The sequence below is a fragment of the Oxyura jamaicensis genome, chromosome 6 (genome assembly GCF_011077185.1).
Source record: "Oxyura jamaicensis isolate SHBP4307 breed ruddy duck chromosome 6, BPBGC_Ojam_1.0, whole genome shotgun sequence".
In the NCBI taxonomy this organism is placed as follows: Eukaryota; Metazoa; Chordata; class Aves; order Anseriformes; family Anatidae; genus Oxyura; species Oxyura jamaicensis.
The window spans coordinates 17,406,814-17,433,851 of NC_048898.1; the positions used below are offsets into that span (position 1 = coordinate 17,406,814).

Below are 27,038 nucleotides of genomic sequence, written 5' to 3' on the forward strand. Positions count from 1 at the left end.
ATATGAAAGTACAGAAATAACTTCCTTCTCTATCCCCTGATGGCAGACAACAGGGCTCTAGACTACAGGTTTAACCAAGTAGTGCAGCAGGAAAATATGCTAGTAACATAAAAACAAAACCTTAAGGTTTAAATAACAAAACCTCAACTCTACCTCTTCATTCCACTGACTTCACTCACGTAATTGAATTCCTGGAACCTCCTAAGTCTCAGGAAATCAGAGAAATAATCCTGGTAGTGAGTTTCCATGAAATGTGGACCTTACACATTGGAAGTTGTTACAGTCTATTTTCAAGAGATGATTAGACCATCCTCTCCTTACCTTACAAAAATATTGAAACATCTGCATAATTCAAGTGATGGATCAATTCTCACTGTATGTACAGCATATAATTTAAGGAACTTTAACATACTAAGTGCAAAGGAGCTGAAAGTTTTTGAAAAGTAAAGATTTCAAGTTATTTAGGTCTCCCAGAAGTACTGATGTGCCCCACCCCACAAAACCACAGGTGACAAGTGCGTGGAAAAATACAGTCACTCCTACTTGCTAGCAAAAGGAAAACAGAAAAATCACTAAATATCATGCTCTTGTGTACATACAAGTTCTATTTAGGTGATCAAGTAATCTTGAAAGAAAACATGCTGCCAGGCAGTGTACATTTAAGCTTCATCAAAAACATGTGATCATTAATCTCCTCCTGGGGGATTTCACTTAAAGCTGACAATTTCTGCTTCCACTAGTAATGCTTATTTACTAAACACTGAACCAGACTTAAAGCTACCATTTTTAAAAGAAAGCAACTTGTCTGCACAGCACAGCACACCATTTCACCCTAGTTGTCCAGCAAGGACTCAATCTTTGCACTCTCAAGTTCGGAGTTTTCAGCAGCCCACCCCTCTCTCTCTCTCTGTCTCTCAAAAAACAAAACAAAAACCAAAACATGAACAACAAAAACCATGAAAAGCCCCTCCGCAAAGCAAACCACCTCCCCCCCCACCCCAAACAGGGAAGGCAGGCAGGACACAAACACATGCATCTGTGCAGTTAGCAGCCAGAAGCAGCATCCATACTTAAGACACACAAAACAAAAAACATTTGAACATTCTTGCCGAATGACATTACACGTTTGCATTCTTCGCTTTCTCACACTTGCACAAACCCACATGTTACAGAGCAAATAATGCTCACAGAACCGAACAAAGACCCTTTGTTATTGTTCCATAAGGTTTTGCAAAATCCCCCTCTTTGTCTAAACTGAACTAGTGGTGTTGCTTGAGCCATGATGATCTAAATACACAAAGCATGTACGGAGAAGGAATACAGACTTCCTTTAGAACTGATATCGTTAGAAAATATAGACCAGCTTTCGAGAACGCAAGCCCAAATCTCCGAGCATCTTTATTCAAGAAAATTAAAAAAAAAAAAAAAAAAAGCAGTAAATACTGCAGCCATTCAAATGCACACACTCTGAAAGGACACAATTGAAGCTTAAGGCTTATCACACCCAGCTGTGTTTTAGCAGAACCTCTTATGGTTACCTCAACCCCCCCCCCAAAAAATGTGCTAATACCAGTACAATTAAAAAGCCAGTTTAAAAGAAAATTAAAATAATAATAATAATAATAATAAACAGCAACAGAAAACAAACAAACAAAAAAACAGCAAAACCCTGAAAGCTACCTCTCTACTTTTAATAACCAGCACCTTCAGAAGAATGTTAGTGTGCATGAAAGAAAGGTGCTTAATAACAACAACAACAACAAAATGCAGCTTCACAATTAGGACTGAACAAAGTACCACACTATAAGGGATCGCTCACATAGCACTCTAATGAGGAGCCTCTACAGCAGCCTCTCAACCGGCTGCCTAACATACATATTTATTACGCAAGGTTTAACAGCATCCCTGCAACAAACTGCAAGCCACAATACTCTGCTGACACAGCATTCGCCTACCTGAAGCTTCATTTTCCAGCACGAATGCATGTGTGCATCCTCAGTGTAGCTTCCCCTGATTGCATGACTCCTGTTAGGCAGACTAAAGAGATGGAGCTGTGTAAGCAAAGCTGTTGGCTGCCCTACATTTGCCTGCAGATGAAGAGAAAGAGTTGGTACTGTACTTGCCCGGGCTTGTTTAAGCCCCCTAAATATAATACTAGTGGAGCTCAAACTAGACTAACTACATCCTCCAGCTGATCAAGTGAAAGGAGCTTGTGATGAATAATGCATGAGTGCTCCCATGAACACTCTCCATTCCTTGCTGCGGCTGATGACCACCTCTTCCCCCTTCCCAAAAGCAATCCCTAACAATTTTTGTGCTATGAAGCATAGCTGTTTTCCCTGTGTTCAAAGAGCAAGGAGGATGCCCCTCCCAGCTCCAGTTTCTTTCCTTTACTTAGTGAAACCAATAAATCTAGTGATTTTTTTTTTTCTTTTTAAATATTACAAGTCCATGCAGGTAGAAGTGAAAGAAAGAATGATAAGCACAAGGCCATGTCTCTGGACTGTACAATACCAGCAAGTTCAGTCAGTTCCTTTGACATTATTTTTTTTGCTTATTCCTAAGGGAATAAGAGAAAACATATAAAGATGAACAGTGAGGACAGAAAGAGCGGGACAAGTCAGAAAACAATACAACAAAAAGAAGGTGGAAAATAAATACTTGCTCTAGCTGGCGAGTTCAATTGACTGTTTACAGAGAAGAGAGATTAGGGGAATTTAGTGGGTGGAAGAATATGGGGTATAAATTCACATGGTTCTACTCCTGAGCAATAAATTCCACTATCTACTACAACTTTGCAAACTGACTACAAAAATCACTTTCTTTCAGACATCCTTCCAAAGAGTGAACAAATGCAGGACTAATTTGCAAGTACTTTATTCACGAGTGCAGTTACTGCAAGTGGCAAATATCAATAAATGCCACTTGCAGATTCCGTACTATTTCTCAGAACTGTTGTGTTTTGATTTCTGTTCAATACACAAGTTATCTGGCATCTGTTTATCAGTTACCTGCTGCAATCCAAACGACAGCGCCATCCAAACACAATTGTCAAGGCTCTCACAAATGTTTAGCTTCCTGTAAAGGAAATGCAGCTTTAATGCATTATTTACAGCAGAGAGTACCTGCAACTTCCTAACCCCTGCACCATGGCTCTTCATTTGGGACGTAACTCACAGGTCACAGACATCTCTCAGGTCATACTGAAACTCAAGGCAGTCCTTGCTTTCTCTCAGTGCCCCAGGTACAAGTTAGGCAGAAAGAGACCAAAGTTGAAGACAACTGAGAAGGCCCAAAGAGAAAATGATATTCAACACATTCAAGAGTCACCTAGTGCTCTGTTGTGACTGGTTATTCACTTTAGAGGGACTCTTCTTTCACCTCCTCTAATGGTGAGGTCAGGATTTTTCCCTTTAATTCTCTCTTTCTCCCTCCCCCCTTTTTAAAAAGGAGAATTCAAATGCAAAATCAAACCCATGTAAAAAATTACCACATCCATAATAAAGGTTATGAAAATACTTATCAAAATTCTACAGATAAACCTCAAGGAGGCTAAGGTTTTAAACACTTAAAAACTGGGGCCATAACTGTCTCCTCCAGGTCCTCCGTCACTATTTTAAAAAAGGGAACCAAGAAGCTTCCAAAGAATTAGCGTGGCTGCCCAAGTCAGAAGGCAGTGTCTGTGCATGAGTCCAGACCTGTACCTTATGTCCTACCAGGTAAGCAATTGTGCTGAATATGACATGTACAGGAAAAGTACTTTATAGAGAGATCTGTTTTTACAAAGGAAGCCAAAAAGAATACACCTTGCTAGGGAAAACACAATCATATGGCATTCTCAGAGCCTGCACTACAAACAAACATTAAACAACTGAAATTAATCATTCTGAGCGCAATACGCTTCCTAGTTTTGAAACCGGATATGTTATGTTTGTTTCTATATATCTGGCTTGATCTCATATATTTCAGCAAGTAGTAAACACAAACTGCAAGACTGCTCTATCAAATGGCAGGGTTCAAAACCCATCTATTTTCATACCACATTTCAGTTAAACAACAGAAACCTCCTCCCACTCAGGGCCAGCCTTGCAGACTCCTGTGTGCATGCAGAGCAATACCTGGATCTGGTCCTCGCAGCACCAGTGCTAACAAGAACTTTGCAAAAAAAATTTCTGCTTTGGCTAAGCCTGGACATCTGCACTGTCATGATTTCACTCGCTACATGTTTTCTTTAATATCTGTGCTTACAACAGGGAAATTAGAGTTGAGCTCTGAGATTGTTTTTCAGAGGCTCTGACTTACTGGGGCTAATGGGATTACTAGAGGGGAGGGAAAAAAATCTGTCATAAACATACAGTTGTCAGGCTTTGTATGGAGGGAAGTATACATCATCCAGGCTTAGTTAAGAATTTGCCTTTTTTTTTTTTTTTTTTTTCCACATAATCCCTTGGATATTTGCCCTCTTCCTCTAAGTACTCCAGGAGGTTAGGTCAAAGGTTATGAAGGTCAGTTTCCAAACTTAATTGGTATCTTACTACCATTACAAGAATTGTGCAAACATGGCAAGCTGGAAAAGAAACGCAGTTTAATCACCCAGTGCACCAGCGTTATGCCAAAGGACTATCCCAGAGCTGTCTGCACGTGGCCCACAGGGCTGCTCCCACGGCACTGGCTGCTAGGAGTACGGTTCTGGGAGAGACAAACCAGAACACAGCGAGATGAACATAAGAATAATTAAATGGTGTTTATTATTCCAGACAGTTCTCTCAATTGGATATTTCAATTTAAAATGTAGCACGAGAGAATTCTACCCTATCTCCCTGCTAGAAAGGGTATTTTATCATAGAGATTTAAATTAAAAAAATATATAATTTTCCTAACTTTTTAAAGAATAATAAACATATTTTTTTTTCCTGACTCCATCATTTAACTAAAAATTTCATCTTCCATTTAAGAACATGCACCCATACACAAATTCCCCAATTCCTATACGTTACCCATGTACGACAGCACCTGGGGGGGGGGGAAGGGGTGGATAAAAAAATACGGGAAACATGAACACTGACAGTCTAAGGCCACATGGCAAGCAACTCTGAAATGAAAGGAGGTCCTGGATTTTTCAAGTGACTTGTGATTTGTGACTAGTTAGGGTTCATATATTCTTGAGTTGTGTCCCCAAAATAATTTATTTCAATCAGGTATTACTAGGCTTCAAATTGGAACTTAACCAGTATATTCATTCTTATGTTCATGAGCTTAGAAAGGGCAGTTTAAAAAGTAAGTGGGTTCAGTTGAGCAGTTTTACATTTCATTTAAACTGAGGAGCACTTCGTAGCATTCTCCTGCATGCTTGAACACTGATGTTGCCACCGTGAGGAGATGCAGGAGAGGCCTCACCCCAACAAGAGCTGTGCAGAGCACAGTCATCCTTCATTCACGCGCGCTTAGTAGGTGAAACTTGAAATAACGTGTGCAGTGTCGGCTCAGAGACACATCACTTCATTAAATGCTTATGCTAGGGGCCAAGTTGAATCGTTTTGGTTAAGTACTTAGCTACTGGCTGGCCAGTTAATTTTACAGTCAAATTTTGTACAGTCTATTTAGTTTCTCCCATTTTTAAATAACTGCAGCCTCCTGGGGAAATTCTCTCGTAGACCATCTGCTCGTTTCCTATAAATCTCCTTTTCAGACCTTACGCAAATTTCCAAGCTGCCAATCAGAACTTCTTTGATGTTTAGGTGGTGGTGAGGAAATAAGAAAAAAAAAATAAAAGTACTGTGAACTGAAGCCTGCAGTACAAAAAGTTATCACCTGATCAGTAGAATAATGACAACAAGGCCAGTCATTTCTCTGCAGCAGATACATCCTCAGTAAGACGAACATTTTTGGTCCTTCCCGGCCCCAGGTTAGGAGAGGATAGTCATGATCCAGGGGCAACATACCTTGCAGCTTTAGCTCAGTATATTTTTACGTGAGACTTTGCACAGCCTTGCAGGGCAGGGCAGGGGTCGCCCACAAGCATCTGGAACTACCCCAGTGCAGTGGGAGAGGGGCTTACAGCTGATGGATGTGATGTTACCCACATCCAAACCCAACGGGGAGGGGTAGAGGGAAGGAAGAACAGATTTGGATGGCACAAGGGTAAGGAAGGAAAGAGGAGATAAGGGGATGCTAAATATCAGTGTTTCTCATCTGTGAACTTGCATTTTGCATGACCATGCTTGTGCAAGGCCGCCCCGCTCCCCTGCTTCGTGTGGCGCTGCAGGCCGCGCAGGGCCCATGCTACCTGAGACCATTTCCAAACAAACAAGGCAGGAGGGAGCTGCAGCAGTCACTGGAGGAGCTAACACACTTTGATCCAGCAGATGTTTCCCCCAGCCTGTGTGTGTTTCACAGTGTTAAAAAGTGAGGGGGTTCTATCTATTTTTAATGAAATGAGCACCAGTGTTCAAACTCTCTACTGAGCATTAACAAACACCACATAAAACCCCACACTTCCATGCAGCAGGCAGAAAGATAGCTGCACCTGACGGTAGGAGCTAACTTTTGGCTGCTGCCTGTGCACAGCTCAAGTGCTTCGTCACTGCCACAATAAAATTACACTTCTGCAGAGCAATATAATGGTGCTTTCCAAGGGCTGTGGGTGTCACTAATGCACCTACCAAACAAGAGTGGGATACAACAATATAATCTGCAGATTTTTTTCCCCAAAAAGCGTTAAAAAATTGAAGGAAAAAAAAAAAAAAAAGAAAACACAAAAAGCACTTCACACTAGAGAAAATCGGGTGATTGAACATGAAATGAAAAGGCCAAACAACTAAAGGGCATATTGAGCTTCCTGAATGGTTTTATTTCCCCTCACATCTACAGTTTTGGCTCCTTGTTCTGCTTTTTGGCCTCCGAAAACAGTGCTGGGTTCAGAATAGCAGATGGCACACAAGTTCTGCCCAACATAACTACACATGCAGGAACTAGTTAAGACACTTTCACAAACATTTGAGAAATCTAAGGAAAAAGTAAAAACCAGAACTTTATTATAAAGAGGAACTGCAAGAGCTTCCTCAGAACTTCTTCAAAAAAAAAAAAAAAAAAAAAAAAAAAAAAGGAAAGAAATCAGATTCAAACCTAGCAACAGCTGAAACCCACCTAAATGCTGCACAAGATTTTAACAGAGAAGATGCAACAGACTCGGGGGTTAAGGCTCTGCATTAAACACCTCCAAAATTTCTGGTTATAAACCAGAACTTCAGACTTCAATTATTTGTCTTAATAACTGAACTGAAAAATAGCAGGGCCGTGAAATCAGTTGGTCTTGTCTGCTTTCCTTCACCCTGTAATCCACAGAGACTTGTGCGTGCCTCAGCCAGCTTTACTACAGGCAGCAAGATGGAAGCGAGTGTTCAGGCCCTTCAGTGATCGACTTTTTGTGTCCCATTTGGTTACCCCACACCACCCTGGTGGGCTTTGTAGGGGCACCAGAGCCTGCAGCCGACTCACCGGTGGTGGACACCAGTAAAAAGGCCACGGCAAGACTTTTGCTGGAAGAGGCTGAACAGTAAGAGTGCATTTCAGAGGCAGGCAGAGAAAACACATCTGGGTTTGGCTGGGTTAGGGCTTGGGGAACAGCACTTTTAAAGTAATTCCTTTAAAGGAGCAGCTGTAGCACTAGAGTTAGGGAGAGGTCAAAGGGAAGTCTTTAAGGGCTTTTCCTAATGGATAGCTATCTTCTTGCTGTTTTTACAGATGGGCTTATGTTGCAAAGGTCACACTGAAACCAACAAAGTTGCCAAAACACTCAGACCCAGATACTGGAGCTCCTGAAAGCAAATATTTGGATCTGGAGAGAATGCCTAGCACTTTCATTACATACTTGTGCTCTCTCCACATTAGTCAGTGATCCAAAACAGATCAGACCAGAGCCAAGCAAAAGCACTGCGCGCTTTGATGATGGCACAGCATGCTTTAAGCCCCTTCCCCAGCAGCTGAATGCATCTGTGCTGCTCCCAGAGGGTGCTGGGGCCATGGTTTGGTCCTCATCTTGCAATGCCAGACAACTTGCCTGGGCATTTCACTCTCACCAGTTCTACTCACCTCACAGCAGGACACGCTTCCAGTGGCTTCGCTACATTTTTATTTTATTTATTTAAGCGCTTAATGTCATGGTAGCCTCAGGGTCTCAGTGAACTCAGGGTTACACCATGCAAACGCAAGCAAGAGTTACAGTCATGCTGTAACTTGGAGACACATATGAGGAAAGCTTCCCTGGCATCCTGAATGCCTGAGTAATCCTGGAGACCTAAATACAGCTCTGGCAGGAGGGTGGGGACAGCAGGAGGACTGGTGGCAGTTCAGGGGCAGAACTGAGGACTACAACAAGGAATGCCTTCTGCCAATAAACAGCTGATACCAATCCTGACACAGAGAGGGCTGTAAAAATGTTCATAAACCCAGGAGAAACAGCACTGATTCATGATCTTTGCTGTATCTGCATTCAGAAGGAAAGAGGTTTATAGATAGCTTTATAGATAAAGGGTTAAAAAAAAAAAAAAAAACAGCAGGGCATGGACACGAAAGAGTGGGAGCCGAAACCTGGAGTGGGACAACACAGCCGAGCCACGAAGGACATGTACTAATTTCCCATGGAAACTCTGTGGACACTTTAAGGAAGGGAGGGCTGTCTTGATGGAAATGTGCTCTCCCCATCTGTTTTTGTTGTTGTTGTTTTGTTTTGGTTTTTTTTGGCCAGCCTATCATCTCCTATTAACATTTCCCGGGTAGCATACTTTAGCCCACCGCGACTCCCACCTTTACTACGCCTGCAACGGTAGAGTGTTCCCTCTCCATCACACTCATCAAGTTACAGCACAGTCTAAGGTCAGATGCTGCCCAGTGCACAGCACAGGATTGTTTTTTTTGCTGTCTTTGCATTAACTAGTTGCTATCCCTAGAAATATGCAAATATTAGCAGATAGGAATAGAACAGTGCCTTCTCCAATTACCAGCATGAACTAACAAGATCCCATTTGACAAGAGCTGTAAGAAGCCATATGTTATTAGAAGTATTTTCCACCGCAGATTAATAAAAACAATGAGGATTTGATGTGCTGTGTTCAAGAGAAAAAATATCTCCTTAAGAAGAGGAGCAATTCTGTCCAAGGTATTTATGAAACTCTTAACTTACCTGTAAGTCTGCCTGGATTTGTATTCATTAAAACTGTTCAGTGCAGATCAGGATTTTGTGAGAGACTTTGACTTGATTTCCTAGTAGCCTTCTGCAGTACCCGATAACCCTTTGTAAAGGGCACAAGACAGCAAAGCTCTGAGTTAGCATAAGATGTCATTCTGCATCCGAGTGACAGAAAGGGACACTCGCTATTCACAGGCATAGCTGACGTCAAAAGGAGGAAGGTGAGGAGAAATATTACCAAATGATCCCCACTTTTCTTTAAATCTGTGTTTTTTTTTTGAAGGCAGGTAACTTCACCAAGTAGAAGTTTACAACTGCTTTACATTATGTGATTTTCCATCTAAAAATTAAAAGCAATACTAACAGAAAACATGCTAAATGGTTAAGAGGTGGCTCCTGGCAAACCTGAAGTTGGCCTTGTTAACATACAATCAAATAAAGATGCTCCTACTGGTTCCACAAGATCGTTGTGAAGCCAGGCATCAGTCAATATTTTCAATAATTGTGTGGAAATTAATAAAAAATGTGGAAAAGTCACTGCCAGCTACATTAACAGGTGACAAAAACCTTCACAGGATGGTAAAAATGATGAGTCTGACTGCCACTTCAGAGACACTGAGCAACTGAAATTGATTTGGGGAGGGATGAAAAGAACTCATACTGTGTTTTACTTTCAGCAAGTCAGTGACACCAAACTGCAACTGCAGTTACACAGGCTTTAACCTATAAAGCACCTGTACAGTGAAGGACTTAGGAAATTGCAGTGAGGTAAGAACTGGAGATGAGAACCAGAATTGAGTTTAAGGACCAGAACAATGTGTTCTCCGATGTGTTAGAGCAAGGAAGCATCAGTTTTCCATCTGAAATACAGCACTGCCAAAGTAAGGTGCTGGAGAACTGAGAGCAGCAGCAACAGCAAAACACTAACAGCAAAGAAACGTGGCTTGCCTTGTAGTTGAGACTCTTGCATATGCAACTCCAGCATCCCAATCTTTTCTTTCAAATAAAGGATTTCAAATAAAGGATTTCTTTTCCTGCCCCCAAGCATTTTCAAAGCTGCATGAAACACCCTACTAGGAGAGATTTAAGAACTGTATCTGTAAGTTTCTCTAAAAAGAGGATGACCTAACTTATTTGCAACAACCAATAGGTCCAAGAGCACAATTTAAAGCCTGTTTCAGTTAATGGAGAAAAAGGCACCAACAACTAGCTACTGGGAGCTAAAGCCAGATAAACTCAGAATTAAAAACAGAAAAACATAGAAAATACAAGTCAGGTATGATATCTGTAAACTGTGATGGTGGCTGGCATGGAAACAAACTACCAACCAAACTGGAAGATCTACCCCTTTGTCTTCAACTCAAGGCTGGAGGCTTGGCTAAAGAGCATCTTCTTACCAAGAGTTATGGTCTTAATGTACATTGCATCTGGTTAGCGCTGTAACAGAGGTCATTGCAAGTCAGATGTGACCACCCCTGCTGGCCTTCAACATCAAAAACATCAAAGAAGTCATTAAAATAAACCAAGGCATTCTCAACCTGACTAATGGGAAAGGGTTTAGTGGTGGAAGGTCCTGCCTTTGTGCTGCAGACTTCAGTTCTGAGGACAACCAGTCCTTTATTACCAATGCCTAGAAGGACATAAATAAATTTTTATTTTAGAAATATATTTTTATTTTATGTTCTGCTTTACATCATAAAAAAAATCACTTAAAATAGATTTTAAAATAAAAATGTGTATTCCAGCATGCCTTTCTCTCTTCCATGTAAGCCAGAGTTATTATTGTATGATGATAAAGATTTTTTACTTGGTGACTTGACATACTGTAAGCCCAATAAACAAGGTTTTCATATTAATCACAGAAGAGAACCAGTTCTGTTCTATTCCCTATGGTAATGGGAGGGGGTACCTTGTATTAGTTTAAGCACAACGTAACACTGGAAATACCCAGTGGCTCTAATTTGCAAGGGTTTCTGTGATGTACCTTAACACTCCCCTTTTAAGTGCTTAACTTAAAACAGCTTTGGTTTAAGGCTTACAGGCACTCAGTAGCTGTGCTTCTCTTTTCCCAAGTATCCTAACTTTGGTATCTCAAAACAGAGCATCCTATTTAGGGGGTCACTTCAACATTTCTGCCTGTGGATGTTTCAGTAACTCCAGTGGCTCTACAGTACCCGACGGTTGTCTACAGCCAAAAGGGAAGTTGCACAGGATTTCATGTGTTATAGATCTATTTAACTGCTATTATATTCATCAGCTCATAGAAATTAAAATGTAAAAATTAGTGAATGTTTCACTTGGTTGACTACAAGCCTGCCTCGCAATCTTTGCTCAAATAATGTGCTTTCTGCCATCTACATTACAGTAAACATAGCTAAAGAGGACTGGAAACTGGGAGGGGGGGAAGCCCCCATGTTTCCTATTCTCTGGAGTCAAACAAAAGTTTCCACTGTTGTGCATAAAAACTGAAAACAAAAACCATCAATGTAGCTACTTGCTGAGGAAAAATGTAGTGATTTTTCAAACTGATCAATCCAGAAACCTATTCCTCTGGCATCTACTAGTTGGGAATAGTTATCAGGAATAGGCAGGCAGACAATTGCCAGTAAAAAACTTCACAACTGATGTGTTTTTTGTGCATCCAGTCAGAACCGACTAGTAAGTTTCCTGCTCTGAAACTTTCCATTCAGGAAAAGCTATCCATCTATGTTAAAAGGCTGTTCCCTTGAGCACTTTAAAGGGAAAAATAATAATAATAATCAATTGACTTTTTTGGGGGGGGTTCCTGTCTCCAGTTCCTAGGAAAAGGATGATCTTGTATTTCCTTTAAGAACTCAGTGCCAATCCCTAATTCTGAACAATGAGGTCATGGGATTTAAGCTATAATTTAGGAAGAAGAAAGAAAAGCTAAACAAAATATTGCAGACTGATAATTTCCATTGGCTCTATAGTCAAATCTGGTATCAACATTCCCATGGGGCCTCAGAGGACTTACAGACATGCCTGCTTACATCTGCCCTGTAAAGACAGCAGTGAACTGTGGAAATTACAACTTTTTATTCTATACAGCCACTCCTCAAATACTAGAAGATAACTTGAGATATGTATCTGGCTCTGGTTTCTGGCAAGCATCTTTATATCTGTTTAAGAGAGGTCAACATCTCCCCACAGGGAAGCACAAGTCTAGCATGGGAGATACTCCACAACAGACCAAAGTTGGTGGCCACCTCTGAAAGGAGTCCTGATACTGGCTGAAAAGCTATCCTGAAATAGCATGAAAATAAAAAGGGACAGCATGGCATGTCATTCATTTAAGTCACTTCTTATTTTCCTAGTAAGTAAGTACAGAAGAAACTAAGGCCTAGTGCTCAAGGTCAGGCTGGATGGGGCTTGGAGCAGCCTGGCCTGGTGGGAGGTGTCCCTGCCCATGGCAAGGGGTTGGAACCAGATGGCCTTTAAGGTCCCTTCCAGCCCAACCCATTCTGTGATTCTATGAAAGACTTACACATTGGCTCAGAAAACTGTTGTTCAAAAAAAAAAAAAAAAAGCTTCTACACAGATTTGTGGTATAACATGGGGCAAGCTCTTAACGTCCACATTTGCCAGCTCTACAGAAACTTAGCTATTAATATAATAGCTTGTATAAAGCTCCACCAGCTGAAAGGTCAATTACTTCGTTGCAAAAAGATTTCCATGACTAACAGAAAGTCAAGGAAAAAACATCCACGCCTGCCTGCCATTGAGTGTACATCTTTCTACTGCACACAACCTCTCCTTCCCAGACTCGTTTCCTCACCCGCCTCATGAATCAGGTCAGCTTTAACCACGCTCACGGGGATCAGCATCCCCAGGAGCCGTGATCTCAGGTATGCAGAGGTGTTTCTAATGTTCATCCTGCCTTCTCACTTCCCCTTATGATCAAGCCTGCTACTTCTGTTGCTGAAATGCCTCCTGGACTGGCCTTGCGACTTTAGATCACCTCCCTCCTGAGCTAGCCTTGAGGCTGCGTGGCACTCAGAACTCAGCCCTCTGCATCTGCTCAATTCAATGCTGTGACTCCAAAACTATACAATAAAAAGTGCACCTGAGCTAAGAATAGCATCTCAAGGATTTTCTCCCACATATCACCCGTTCTGCAAGCTTCCTGTCTACTGGCTGTCACCAACCTCTGTTTGCATCCTGAGGCAGGCCAGAAATCTGGTACTCCTGGAGCAGCAGAAAATCCTGGGGATAAATTAAATGCGTGTGTGAGGGGGAGGTATTTAATTATGTGTTGCCTGGCTTCCTGACCATACTGAAGCTTATCCAAGAAGGTTGCAATGAAGGATAAACACAGCACTGCTACAAACAAACCCAGAGAAATATGGTTAAGATGACTGTAATTAGCTAACATGACAAGTAATGCACATTTTCCTTCCGGGTAGCTGGACACACTGGAAATCTGCATCTCCAAACCCACCTTTGATATATACTCAAGTTATACAAAAATTAAGATGTATGTCATATTTCTTTGCTACAAGCTCCCTGAAAACCCTGAAATGTAAGATAGAAACTTAATACTGAACATGTTCTAATGTTATCACTATACCCAAACCTGCTTCCAGATGCTCTCAGAATGTAAGGTTATGAATATCTAAGCTAAATGCACACACTTGTGGTTACACTGACAGGTGCATAACGAGTATGCAGTGCGTTTTGTCACACAGTCTCCAGCTATTGCCTCCAGGAACACCATGCACATGCTGCACCCTTGAAGAACATGCCAGGAGCACAGAACATGCATGCAGCACAAAGGCTAAGCCAAATTCTGCAGGCATGAGGACAATCCCCTCCCCGATCCACAAAGCCACCTGTCATCAGGTCCAGGTCCATGAGGAAACTGATATATCCTACATTCAAGAATATGAAAAAAATATAAAAGGGCTACTTCCACTCATTTGCATTAACATCAAAGTAGCGCTCATTTCCAAAAATAGAGAACTGGATTGTAAATTAATTTAAACCTTCACAAGTACGTGATCCCATTCTTCCCTTTATCTCTGAAGGAATCAGAATTCAGTTCTCAACTGTCAGAAAATGAAATTCTGAATTTCAGCCACTAACCTCATAAAAACACATTTGGGATTGCTCAGTAATAATAATAAAAAAAATCCATTGACTTGCGGCTGTCATGAAAAATCTCCTTAGTTGACTTCTTAAAACAGCAGCAATGTAAACTAGCAAAGAGAACCAGGTGGTTTTAGTGGCAGATGAGAGACCATCGCTTCTGGGACATGAGAAGCTGAACGGATCCCAAAGGTGGATTTTGTTTCCAGGTGTGAGGACTACTGACTCAGAAGGCAGTAGTCCTCACAGGTTAGACTTCTGCAAAGAGCAGAGAAGCAATTTCTGAAGAATGAATTGGATTTTTTTTTGTCCCTCCCTCCCCTGCCAGCAAGAATTCTTCATAAACAGCATAAAGGCTATGCAGAATTAATTAAATTCAGAAGTGCAAATCTAAGGCCACATATAACTGTTCAGAAAACTGGGGTGAGGAGTTTAAAGGAAAACCAGCAACTTGTATGCCAAATGCAGCTTTGAAAACTCCTAAGAACAAATACTTGAAGGATACTCTACCACTTTATGCCTCCCTGGCACAATATTTAGGCTTTGTTCTCTCTCTCAAAAAAAGCTTAAAACACAAAACCCAACCTACTTTAAGTACTTCAAGTAAAGAAACAGACCTGTCTGAAAAAGCAAAACCGAAGACAATCACTACCTATCAATGCATGAGGCAAAACATATTACAGGGAAAAAAAAAAAAAAGAACCTGCATTTCTAGTTCTCTCATTTACAGAAATTAGCTACAATAAACAAAGAGCTTTAAAAATAATTCTCCAGGAAGCTTGCTTGACAGCATCGTTTTCAATAAACAGTATAGCCCCTGGATAATTAAAAAAAAAAATAATCATTGTAAAGTATGTTTAGGGCCTTGACCCATGTCTTTGTGGAACTGCAATGGTTTCAGTAGTACTCTGCCTTGACACAGACATTTATATGCAGACACGGCTCAGTGTGGCATCATGGCTGACACACATTTCATAGAAAGCAAAAAAAACAAGCATGCTTTTGCCAGGGAAGAAGAAAAACTCCAGGATCACGAAACAGCAACATACCTACAAACCACCAACAAAATGCACTCAACTATCGCACAATTAAACAGTGCCAGTACTCCTTCTATCAAATTTTCTTTTTCTAAAATGATGCTTAGTTTGTTGACATGAACTGCTCATGAAAACTAGACAGAGATTGTGTTAATATCAGAGAGGTGGTTTAAGGATTCAGGTTAATGCAGCAGCTACAGATGATAACAATTAACTATAAGTTTCTGGTCCTGAGACACCAAAGCAAGGAGTTCACATGCAATAAGCAGACAAAAAAAATCAAAGCTGAGACTGTGTGTAAATGAATTTAATTACAAGCAAACAATGAAACCTGAAACTCTGAGTTTCTTCTCTGAAGTATCACTACATAAAATAAAACTCTGCTATATCAACTGCTGCTAGTTTCTGTAATGTCTGCTGAATTTTTAAAGTACTTTTCTCCTCTTCTCCCAAATCCCTTTCAGAAACCACTTCCCACAGTTCGCCTTTCATAATTCAGCTCCACTCAGAAGCCATCTGCTCCTTTCCTCGCACACACGCTACGCACACTCCAAGATGAACACAATACAGAATCAAACTGCGTGATCTCACTTTTTTTTTGTTACGACTGCTCGAGCGAGAGCAGCTCCCTCCCACTTCCCGCTTCCTCTCTTCCTCCTCTGCTGTCAAATGTTCTGGGAAGCCGCGTGCTCCTGCATTCAGCTCCCGAGAGCAGGCCTGCAAAGACAAGCTGCTCATCCTGCACTCAGCACAACCAGAGCAGAGGGCACTTACGGGGATTTCAGAAGGTCACAGTCAATTGACTGCAAAGTGTGTCTCTTGCAACACAGCCATCTCAGAGGACAAATACTTCTGGCTCCTCAGATTTTATCTGTAAACCCAACGCCCTTTCCTAGGCTTCAGTCAGAGGTGCCAGCCCTCTTTCACAGATGGCAGGAAGAACAGCGTCAGCACCGAAGGGACTTGCCCAGTTCCACCTAGCAGGGTGGGAAGAGACTAATTAAATCCCAAATTCCAGACCAGTGGTTTAATCCAGGCCTGGCTGCACTCGGTGCACTCCCTGCCAGCTTTCCAGGTACCGTGCTGAAGGGGGAGGTCAGCGATGCTCCTGCCAGCAACACAGGGGTGAGAAGGAAGCCCTGAAGCTGGCAAAGGATGGGAACAGTGGCAAGCGCCCATGGGGAGAAGGAAGGCAGGTGAGGGCAGGAGCACCACCTGCAGACACCAAGACACTTGTAGCAGTAAAGAAATACCCTACGTCCCAACGTCTACAGGTTTAATGCAAAAACTGGGGTTTGATGCAAGCAATGGCTCAGCTGCCATGATGAGCACAAGGATTCTCCTAACAGCCAAAGAGAGATCTCTGGCAGGGGAGTATTGAAGTATTTACCAGTGCTCCCATGGAGAAAAGAGATGCTTTTGATGTCAAGCAGTTTCTCAAGCAATTTTTCTATAGTGCTCCTCAGTAGAGTGTTTACCTGCTGAGTGGGAGTACATTCAGCATGTGCTTCTATGTAAATAGGTACTAAGATGTCAGAAGAAGTCAGTCTCAGCCCAGATATCAGTTGTGGAAATCCCGCTCTCAGCACAACAGCATCACTGCAGCGGTACAATTCAGATGGCTGCCTGAACAACTGCCTCCATCATCTGATGTGCTCTCAAAGCACAAGGTCTGGAAAGTGTTCCTACCTGCTCACAGACTGCAGGAGAAAAAAAAAAAAAAAAAAAAAAAAAAAAAAAAAATTCACTGCAGCTCCTCAGGTATGCTTCTGTCACAGGTTGGCTGTTATGTCAGCTAAAATGTGTTTAACTGCAACTTTTTAAAAAGGAAGTGTGATAGGAAGTGTGATATTAGCTTTTTTCCAATAAAAGCTTTATGATCCACTGAAAAACACGCTAAGAGCCAAGGTTTGTATTGCCAGGAAAGGATTTTGCAGTTCTCCCTTTGAGGCTAAGTTTATAAGCCTCTCTACAGCAAGAGAGACGTTTTGCTTCCCACAGAAGAGATAAAAGATACTTGAACAAAAAATCTTCTGTAGTTACCTGGTTTCTACACAAAGTGAATTTAATAAAAGAAAAATGCCAGAGACAGTGTTAATATAGTACATAGCTACACATAAACACACAGATCTCGGTATAAGAATAATGAGGGGGAAAATTCTCAAAGGATTCACAGCCTGGCTGCTTAATAACTGGTTTGATTCAACGGAGAAGCAAAACTAAACACACACTGCCTTACAAATGCAGAAGAATTTGAATCAAGTTCAGGCAGTCAGAGCCCACATACACAAAGTCCAAAGAGTGCCTCTGTACCTTGAGAACAAAGCATCACACTAGACTCAGCAACACAAAGCATTCACCTTTTATTGCACTAATGATCTACAACTAAAAATTCTTGCAAACGCATCTATTGCTTTTTCTTTTTCTTTTTTAAGTCCTTCTTTTCCAGTAAGACATGGCTTACGTGAGTTATTAGGCTATAGTGCTTTTCCTGTTATAGAATGCAAGAGATCATTAAGAAGACAGAATAAATTTAGCAAGACACAGCACAACACACTTCTTTCATCATAATTTCAGCCAGACAAATTGGGTAGTCATAGTACCCGCAAGACTTGAGAAGCACCTGGAGATATTTGAGGTTGACGCAAAATCTCTGCTGAGCACATAGCAGCCAGTAATTATTTCACAGCACTCAAAGACAAGAAGGTAGCTCTTCTAAGAACAGATGACAGAAGGGAGTTTCAGTCATTCAACTGGAATTAGTAAATTTAAATTTGACTAGAATATTTATTCACTTTTGTGCTCTATTTTTGCTACATGACCTTTGAGAGCAATTCAGTATTGGTTCAGAAGTCCAGGCCATTGTGCACCCAAAGTGATTTGCACCAGCATCTCCCGATCGGACACTGACCCAGTCCACCCCAATCTGCTTATGAGATCTGCGGAGACCACAGCACACAAGGTCACTGTTGTGAAGTTACTCACACATTGTTAGAAGAACCATGTAAAAGCTATTGCTCAAGGAGCTTCATGCACCACAGTAACTTTTACCAAGAACTTGTGTTGTACAAAAGTCTCAAACAGGCAACACTCCATCACAAGACAACACAAGAGCAACACCTTAATCACACGCCAGCATCGTGCCTTATTTTCATTCCAAATGCTGTGGGCTGTTGGCTTTGGGTTAGGCAACATCGCTGCCAGCACAATGCTCACCAAATGGGCAGGGTCTGTTGCACCTCACGAACAATAGAGCGACTCTCCCTTAAATCAGGTAAGTATGAAGCTATTCCCAGTGAAGGATAAGTAAGAAGCTAATGGTTGTTATTAATAGCTCTTAAAGCTAACAGTTCATCTGAGTTAAATGCAAGAATAATAATCCCTTTATGACCTTCTCCATTCTTACTATGAAAACAGACAAAGTTTCTTCAAAGATTGTTATTAACCACAATGTACAACTATTCTAAACCTTGAAAATTACACTAACTGGAATAAGAATCTACCAGGCTCCACTATTAATAAATATCCCTGACTTCTGACATTAGAAATGGTTTGTAGTTGCTTTGCATTAACTGCATCATCAAATACAATAGGATTTTTGCCACAGACTTGCACAGGTATTGAACTTACAGAAGACATGCCCAAGGACTACAGATTATCCAGTTTGAAAAACTGTTGTGTAATAACGGTGGTAAGGATTCCTTGATTTTCTTCACTGTAGTACCAAACCATTAGTCCAGAAAACTTGTTCTTGCAGCAAGGAAAACTATTACTAAAACCAGTCAAGCCTTAACCTGAAATATCAAAGCTGTATCTTGACCAGAAGCAAGAGAGAAGAAACAGTAGAAGATCTGAACTATTCAGCTTGAGAATATTTCCTCTGCACTTCTATTACAAATGCAACGTGGAAAATTAAACACATCAATATTCACAGAATAGGAGAATAGGATATAAAGCATCTTCCTTCTGGGGAATAAGTCAAACACTATTTTTTCTAATACTGGCAAAGTTTCCTCTCTAGACACGTTGCTGCTTCATTTTCTGCTGTTGTACTTCTTGAGCCTTTTTTCTGACAGGCTCACTACAATGCAGGTACAGACAAGCTAATGGTCTAGTTTGAAATATCAAGTTCCCAAAGGAAAAGTAAACCAAAACAAGAATAAAAGCAAGACAAACTTTTGATCTACTAACTGACATTATAGCTTTATACACTTCAGTTTTAGCTAGAGCTTGGTAATAAACAAGGCAGATATGTACAGAGTCTGCTCAGGCTACAGAACACATACCTGGAAATGCACTTGGTCTAAGACCCTGGTATAATAAAGCAAACCTACATATTATCTGCGAAAAAGTAATATTGGTTTTGATTGGGATTTGAGGTTTGTTTGATTTTGCTCAGATTGGCAAGTGGCTTTGTATAACTCACAACTTCTTAAGACCACAGCGTACACAATGTGTACACAATGGTTTGAGGTGCGCACTGCTATCCCTACATAGAGAGGTATTTCTATTACATAGAAAAGGTAAGGTAAGAAAGTTATGGTACTGGAAAACAAATTGTTAAATGTTTTACTTACTCTCCCAAAAAACATGATATATTCTCATAGAAATCCATGTGAAAACTGTGTCTAGGCCAGACACAGCATGGAGAAACAATTTTAAGTTGTGTTACATAATGAAAAGTTGCACAATTAAAATCGGAGAGTATTGACGTTACACTGAATTTGCACTAAACTTACAAAACTGAAGTGAAAATGCCTTCTTTCTCAGTTTTACCTAGTGTCTTTTCTCTTGCATCAACTGCAGATGTTATCCAGGGCACAAGAATCATCTACTACTGCTCAGTACAGTTTTCTCAATACAGGATCATGCAGAAGTTTCTACCTCAAACGCTGGCATTTTGAAGTGCTTTTTAAAAAATATGTCAGCAATGATCTACAAATTTCTTTTCTTGCAACCTATCTCCCCTTTACCTTAAATATAAGCAAGACTCACAGTCATGGCCAGCAGGTCCTGATAGCATCCAAGAGTTGACAGTGTCTTTGCCTAGCAAGTGGCCTTGGATGTGCTTACCAATGCAATATGAAAATTTAACTGGATTGGTCAAAGTCAACACATTAAAAACCTGACTGCCCTCCAGCTCGTTCATTAGATCCAATGTTAACCTTTAACACCAGAAACAAGGCAGTTTGCAGGAGAAGGGACAGCACATTGCCTGCAGTGCCTGCTGCGTGCGGAGGGCTGCTCACCCTGAGCTCCTGCAGCGGGTCTGGCAGAAGAACGGACACTTGGGGATGAACAAATATGCTGATGGAGACAGGAAGGACAAGATTTGGGAAACACAAAGTGTTTCCAGGTTAGTCTCATTTATTGCTTGTATAGTCTCAATCCCTATTATTTTCTCCACAATATTTCACATATTTAAAGCAGCAGCTTTTTCCAGTCATGACTATACTACTCTGTTCTGTTTTAGATGTCACAGGTGAAACTACAGTGGTGGCCTGGTGAGGAAAACAACAATCAACCCTTCAACGAGTTACCTCCAAGAAAACACCTGGAAGGTTTGTTAACACTGAGGTTGCTGAGTCAGAAACGAACGAGTTTAGAAAGAGACTTGGGACTCTCACTTCTGGGCTCGGGGCATGGTGAAATAGTCACCACGAGTTGTTCTCATCCTATTGGCCTCTCAGTTCGCATGACCCTGCTGGAGGGAAGCCAGTTCACAGAACTGCCGTGTATTTGCAGAGGGACTGTTTCACGCCCTCTCAGCACACAGCGTTTCCATATGGGAGGGAACCAAAATGAACAAACAAAAAACCTCTCTTACCCAGAGAGCTTCCCAGAGAGCCACCACAGACTTTGGTAGGTGAAATTTGGACAACTGACAGGTGAAAGTGGTAGTCAGAATAGATGACCTTAACACATCAGAAAGCAACTTTTTTAAAAAAATTATCTGAAGTTAGTCTTAATTAATCCCTTTCTGTAACATGACTTCCCAGTCCCTTATACTTCAGCTATGCCAAATCTGTACCAGTGTTGGTCTAGGTCTCCTCAGAATCTGACCACTGCTGACTACGTGTTCCTACCCCACAGAACAAGTCTAGTCCCTGCAGTTCTTCCGTAACATGAATATTCTCTTGGCCTGTTTCTATGCTAGAACAGAGCTATAAAAACAAAGTTTATATGGAACTGACAGATAATGTAAAATTCAATGTATCTTCAGTGTAAACTAAAGCATGATGCACACCAAGATCTTTGGGCTTGACCAAAGACCCAGCCCAGGGCTTAAATAAGGTTGACACAGAAAGATCAGACACAATATGCTATCATTATTTTTTTTAAAGTACCCTATTAATTAAATTCTAGTAAACTTCAGATATTTTTTCATTCAATTTCTCTTTAGCACAAGACCTCAAAGTGATTTCACTCACATATATGGTCCCAAGTTAAGAATAGAAATCATATCTTCAGGAAACAGCACAGCAAGTACACATAGAGGTGTACATTTCCTTGCAATACTCTAGTCAATATGAACCACGACACAGCTACTAGATGCTGCAAAGAAAAACAGAATGCATGGCTGCATGTAGGGGTTCATACCCCATCCTATTTTTCTCTTTGAAAGGCAAAATACACCTGTAACAGCTTTCATGACAACGTTACTAGACCTGTTATACAGAATTCCTGTGTGCCTTCAACTGTTATGCAAAATCAGAAGTCAGTTTCTGTTTTGCTGAAGTTATTCAGCAAGGAGTTCTAGTTTTTTGCAGCCAGCTGCTTTGAAATGGCAAATATTAGAATGAAGAGATAATTAGGTAGCATTCATTTTCACTAAGAGCAGTAACCATGCAAGGAGTTGGATCTTTGGATCAGAATCAGGTTTGATTTCATAACTCCTAGCGTTTTATGTTCAGATGTATACAACTTTCACAGGGAAGTATCTACCATTACCTGTTCTTCTTTTTCTTTGGTCTTGCTCCTGGAGACTCTGGAAGAGGTAACATCCTGAGCTGGAATGACAGAGATTTGATGCAGTGGCATGTTCATCACACCGCCTTGTTTGGTCCAATCATTTACAGGAAGGAGGCTTGAAGGCAGCACTCATTCAGTGCCATTGTCAGGCCTTGCACCTAAAACAACAACAAAAAAACATGATGTTAAAGTAGCTTGAAATGCAATTATTTCTAAACCAAAGCTAAGCCATCAATTAAACCAAGGTGCACCTCTTTCCCTCTGGTTTCTGAACAGGAAATAGTTGGGTGCACAGGCTGGGTGAGAAAAGACACAGGACTTTTCAGGAGCCAGTACCTGACAGGTCAGAGCACAGTTTATGCAAATAAATAAGTAAGTTATCAACAGTTCTGGAAGCGGTCCCAGAGCAGGACAGAGGGCAAGGCTCAAGCTTGAGCATGCGTAGATAGAGAGGAGGAGAACGAGAAGCTCTCCCTGCTGAGCAGCCAGAGCATGCTACCTGGAGGGGCAGAAAGCAAAGCTGGTGTGGGCAGTTTCTTGGGCTGCCAGCTTCACCACACCAGATCAAAGTGCCTCAGAAACAGTCCTGAATGAGGCTGAGTGCCATGGCTTTAGTTAAAAACACTCCGGTCTGCATTTGGCTCCTGACATTCATTCAAATATGTACCAACACAGGAAGACACGTTATGTGAGCTTGTGCTTTCTTAGGGTCATTGGAGAATATTATAATCCAAATCCCTTGCTAGGAATCAGAATCCACTGGATTACACATTTTTCCTTCCCTCACTAATACAACTGTACACAGAGGAGCATTACACACAGGAAAGACAGTAATAGACATAAATTAGCCAAATTTGGCAGCTGTAATCTGAAAGGCATGCATAATTAGCCATACCTTTTATTAAATTAGCAAAGTTGCATTAAATAAAAAGCCTTCTGAAACATGTAGGATCATGGAGTGTTTAATTGGAACCTAACCTGTTGCAAATTAGAAACAATCAATTGTGTTTAAGGAAAGGATTAGAGAGGAATTAACACAGCAGGGACTATCTGAGTGGGGCAAAAGGATGATGCATTGTTCTTCTGTTTCCATAACATACCAACTTTTTGTTTGTTCACAAATCTGTCCCAGCAGAAAACAAGGACTAGATAGATAGCCTATGTATTACGCGGCTAAACAATTTGGAAGAGGTATAACCCAGCACTTTATATATTCCCTTAGCATATAGTGCACACATTTCTTACTGAATATTTACTTTGCTGTAAGTTTTAAAGATAGGCCAAGCTTCCTAGGTTCTTGATTCTGTGAAAGATGCTGGTTTGGTCCAGCCCTATTACCATTAGGCTCCACAGGAGTCCTGTAGGATCTTTGACTGCTTTTGATTAAATAGGGGGAAAAAAGAATACTATATATCGCAAGGCACTTTATGCAGCAAATGATAGTTCAGCATCCTTTTTCCACTGAGGGGAAAAATAGTAACCAGAGGTCATACAGGAGGTCACCAGCAAAAAGAAGGGCAATGCCTGCTGCTTCCCAGTCACACACTCCATTTGCCCACTAGAGCACTCAGCCACATTCAAGAGTGTTCCCGACACCTGGTCAGGATTTTTATTACTTTCAATGCCAAGACAGCACATCATAACGCATTCGTGGAAGCTTTGAAGGCAATGCCTCCATAACTTCTAGACACCACTGATCTTAACAATAAAACACATCTATATGCATGAACAGGCAACAACAAGGACACTTCCTCATTGGAGGACAGAGGGAAACATGGGACTTCTCTGCACTACTGTAAATGAGCTCTAGCAAAAAGAGAAAAACCCGGAACCCCTGAACTTCACTGGGTCCTCCACAAATGTTTAGTTTAATCCTCTAAAGGAGCCAATCCGTAAGTGCCAGGAGGAGAGATAATCATGGGCTGAATCAGGAATAGCAAACTGCAGTAAACAAAGCAGGAATGGAAGGTATTTTCCCAAGAAAACATAAGGAAATGAAATCCAGAGAGCGTCATGCTCCAACGAAAATATGTCAGGTAATGTGTTCTGTGCTACTGCCAGCAACAGCTGAACCAAGGGGAGAGGAGGGCAAGGAGACAGACCCTGCTCTGTGCCCCCCCGAGAAGGGTTCTGCGCTTGCAGGCAGGGGCATTTTATTACCATAAAGAGAATAAGGAAAATTATTAGAAAACATAGCTAAACCCCTCTGATTACAATAAACACATCAGACCAGTTTTTCTGCTGGTACTTCGAGGATAGCGTGCATTAGAATTCTTTGCCAGAACCCAACCAGCAGATATAATCCAATTAGATATTCAAAGACGATGTGAAACAGCCCTCCTCTGGTAAAGTACCCTGGCAGACACTCAATAAAGCCTGCCTTTGTTCAAGTGCAGCTTAGAAAAAGCTCTAAACTTATCCTAGATGCCACACAGTAACATCTCCAGCCAGGAAGGTCTCTAACAACACACAAACTCAAAGCCTGGCGGTCTCAACCTGAAGCACCTTAGCTCCGCAGTGCTAATTAAAGGATAAAGTTACACGAGTCAAGAGACCATCTGCAGTAACCAAGCGCAAACAGACCAGGTGCCAGAAAAGCAATGCCACTCAAAAAACACAACCAATGGAGGCAAGCTCCGCGGGACCTTTTCCTGCAGCTAAATTAACACCATGGGCTCGCTGACCCAGGGGGCGAGGAGCGGGGCACCTGGGAACAAGGATTTAAGCTTCAGGCACGTCAAATGGGGGACCTGTCAGAAAGGCTCCCCAGGCAGGCAATGCTAAGGCTAGAGGCTTGCTCCTAGTTGCTCGCTTCTATTCAGGATTTGCAGCTGTAAGTAGTACTGTGCAGATAGCTATGTTAGCCCTCTTTTGTACAGCCTGAGCAACCCCTTATTACTGCAGTGCCTCTCCCCACATACCCAACGGCTGGGCACACGCGCACAGGGGGTGGCAGATAACAGCTCCGCTTCCTTCTCCTTGTGCAGGATCTGGCTCACAAACCCCACATGCGAGGGAAGCCCCATGGCTACTGGCGTAGGGGCCATCCTGTTTCTGGCCAAAGGACTTCCCAGCTCTGTTTTTCCTGGAAAGCTGAATTAATCACGGAATGGCAGGAAAGGGAGAGAGAGGGCACATGCACAAGCCAGGTCCCATAAGCAAAGCAGTCATTTGCCTGTGAAGGATGAGGGATCCTGTTCTCCTGCCCCCAGGGCTGATAACATATCATTCACTGGAGGAAAATACTTAAAGAAAACCTCTAAGGAGTTTGGGCATTTGGCAAACAGTAATGAGCTAATCCTGTTTTCATAGCTGGACCCATGAGAGATTTCCTTACTGATGCTGCCAACAGCCTGTAAGCCACAGCCTGCTGCCTGTGCCCCAGGCTTCCCACCAACCTGTCCGGGACACACGGGAAGCCCTACTGTCCCCCCATCTACAGCCGTACTAGTTCCTGCAAACTAGACTCCAGCAATGCTGCCAACTGCAGAGCGCCTTCAGAAATCAGAATAATTTTGTCAGAAAAGAGGGGAAAATCCTGGCCTCAGAGCCCACAGCACATCTCCTGATAGCAAGAGAACATTACATTAGGTCATACCCATACATTGGGTATGACCACCATGACTCATACATTGGGTCACCAGCATTAAATACATGAGAGGGGACAACTGACAGCAACAGGAAACCTTATCATGGCAAAAGCAGCTGGGAGACCATTTAAAACCCCGCTTCCATCATCCACCCCATCAGCACCTTACTGATGAGACAAGAACACGTCAGCCTAATGCTCTGCAAATTGTTGGCCTGCTATGGCCAGAAGTGCCATTGGAAGAACCAAGGCAGAAGATGCTCTGCTCTCCCCCACCCACCACCCAAAACAGCTTTTCTGTCTATTACATGTTCCGAAATAAAGGCTCAACAGCTCCTTGCCAACGATTCCCAGCTAGACTGGGGCAAGTGAACACAAATACTGGTTTCCTGTTCGTGGTTTAGCATCTAGCAGAATCTAAAAATCTGCAGCATGAACTGCAGGTTTTATTATGTCATTTAAACTTCAAAGCCCACCACGTTCCCTTGTTACACAGCCTATGCTGGAGAACTCCAAGAGAAGCTCTAGACCTGTAGTGGCAGTGGCTGCAGATGTACACAGGCCGTACCAAAATAAAAGCATCCTGTGGATATATGTAGGTGTGTGCACATGCTTAACATTGACCACAGGAGGAGAAAAAGAGCCTCAAATTTCTGTTGCTTTACTATTTAAAGTATAATAGACACTCAGGATTAAAAAAAAAAAAAAAAAACAAACAACAACAAAAAAACTTCCTGTGCATGAAAGACAAAGACAAACCTTGTAATCTGCAGTATAAGCAAGAAAGTAGTTACTAAAAGAGGGAACTGGAAGGAATTTCACCTGAGAGTTGTTCCTGACTGTCTGCTCCAAGGCTTCTGACACTTTTCTTCAATTCCCTTAGCCCCCATTGATGGCTGTGAGCTGTATCACATAGGTCAGTGGTCTGATAATCTTTGGGAGGATGGGCAGGGTAAAAATAAATAAACAGATCACTGCTGTCCAGATAATCCAGACACTGCACAGCACTGTGCAGTACCATGAATACCCTGCCTCAAAGCTGCTGAAGTCCATAGAGTTCAGGGGATGCATCGTCTGCAGGGTGGAAAGTGCTGCCCTGAGGCTTGGTGGAACACTGATGTGAACTGTGATCTTCTAAAACTTCCCC

At 41.8% G+C, this 27,038-nt stretch overlaps 1 protein-coding gene across 3 annotated transcripts in view; it reads right to left on the reverse strand.

The window, feature by feature from the left end:
• Positions 1-27,038, reverse strand: part of MARCHF8 (membrane associated ring-CH-type finger 8) — a 94,697-nt gene that overhangs the window by 50,357 nt on the left and 17,302 nt on the right. For 2 of the 3 annotated variants that reach the window (XM_035330491.1, XM_035330494.1), the window contains exon 2: positions 22,282-22,460. In XM_035330491.1, the coding sequence (XP_035186382.1) occupies positions 22,282-22,377 (96 nt within the window). In that variant the 5' untranslated portion in view covers positions 22,378-22,460. Of the gene's footprint in view, positions 1-1,955; positions 2,177-22,281; positions 22,461-27,038 lie in introns of those variants that run through there. The other variant, XM_035330493.1, reaches the window with a different exon arrangement.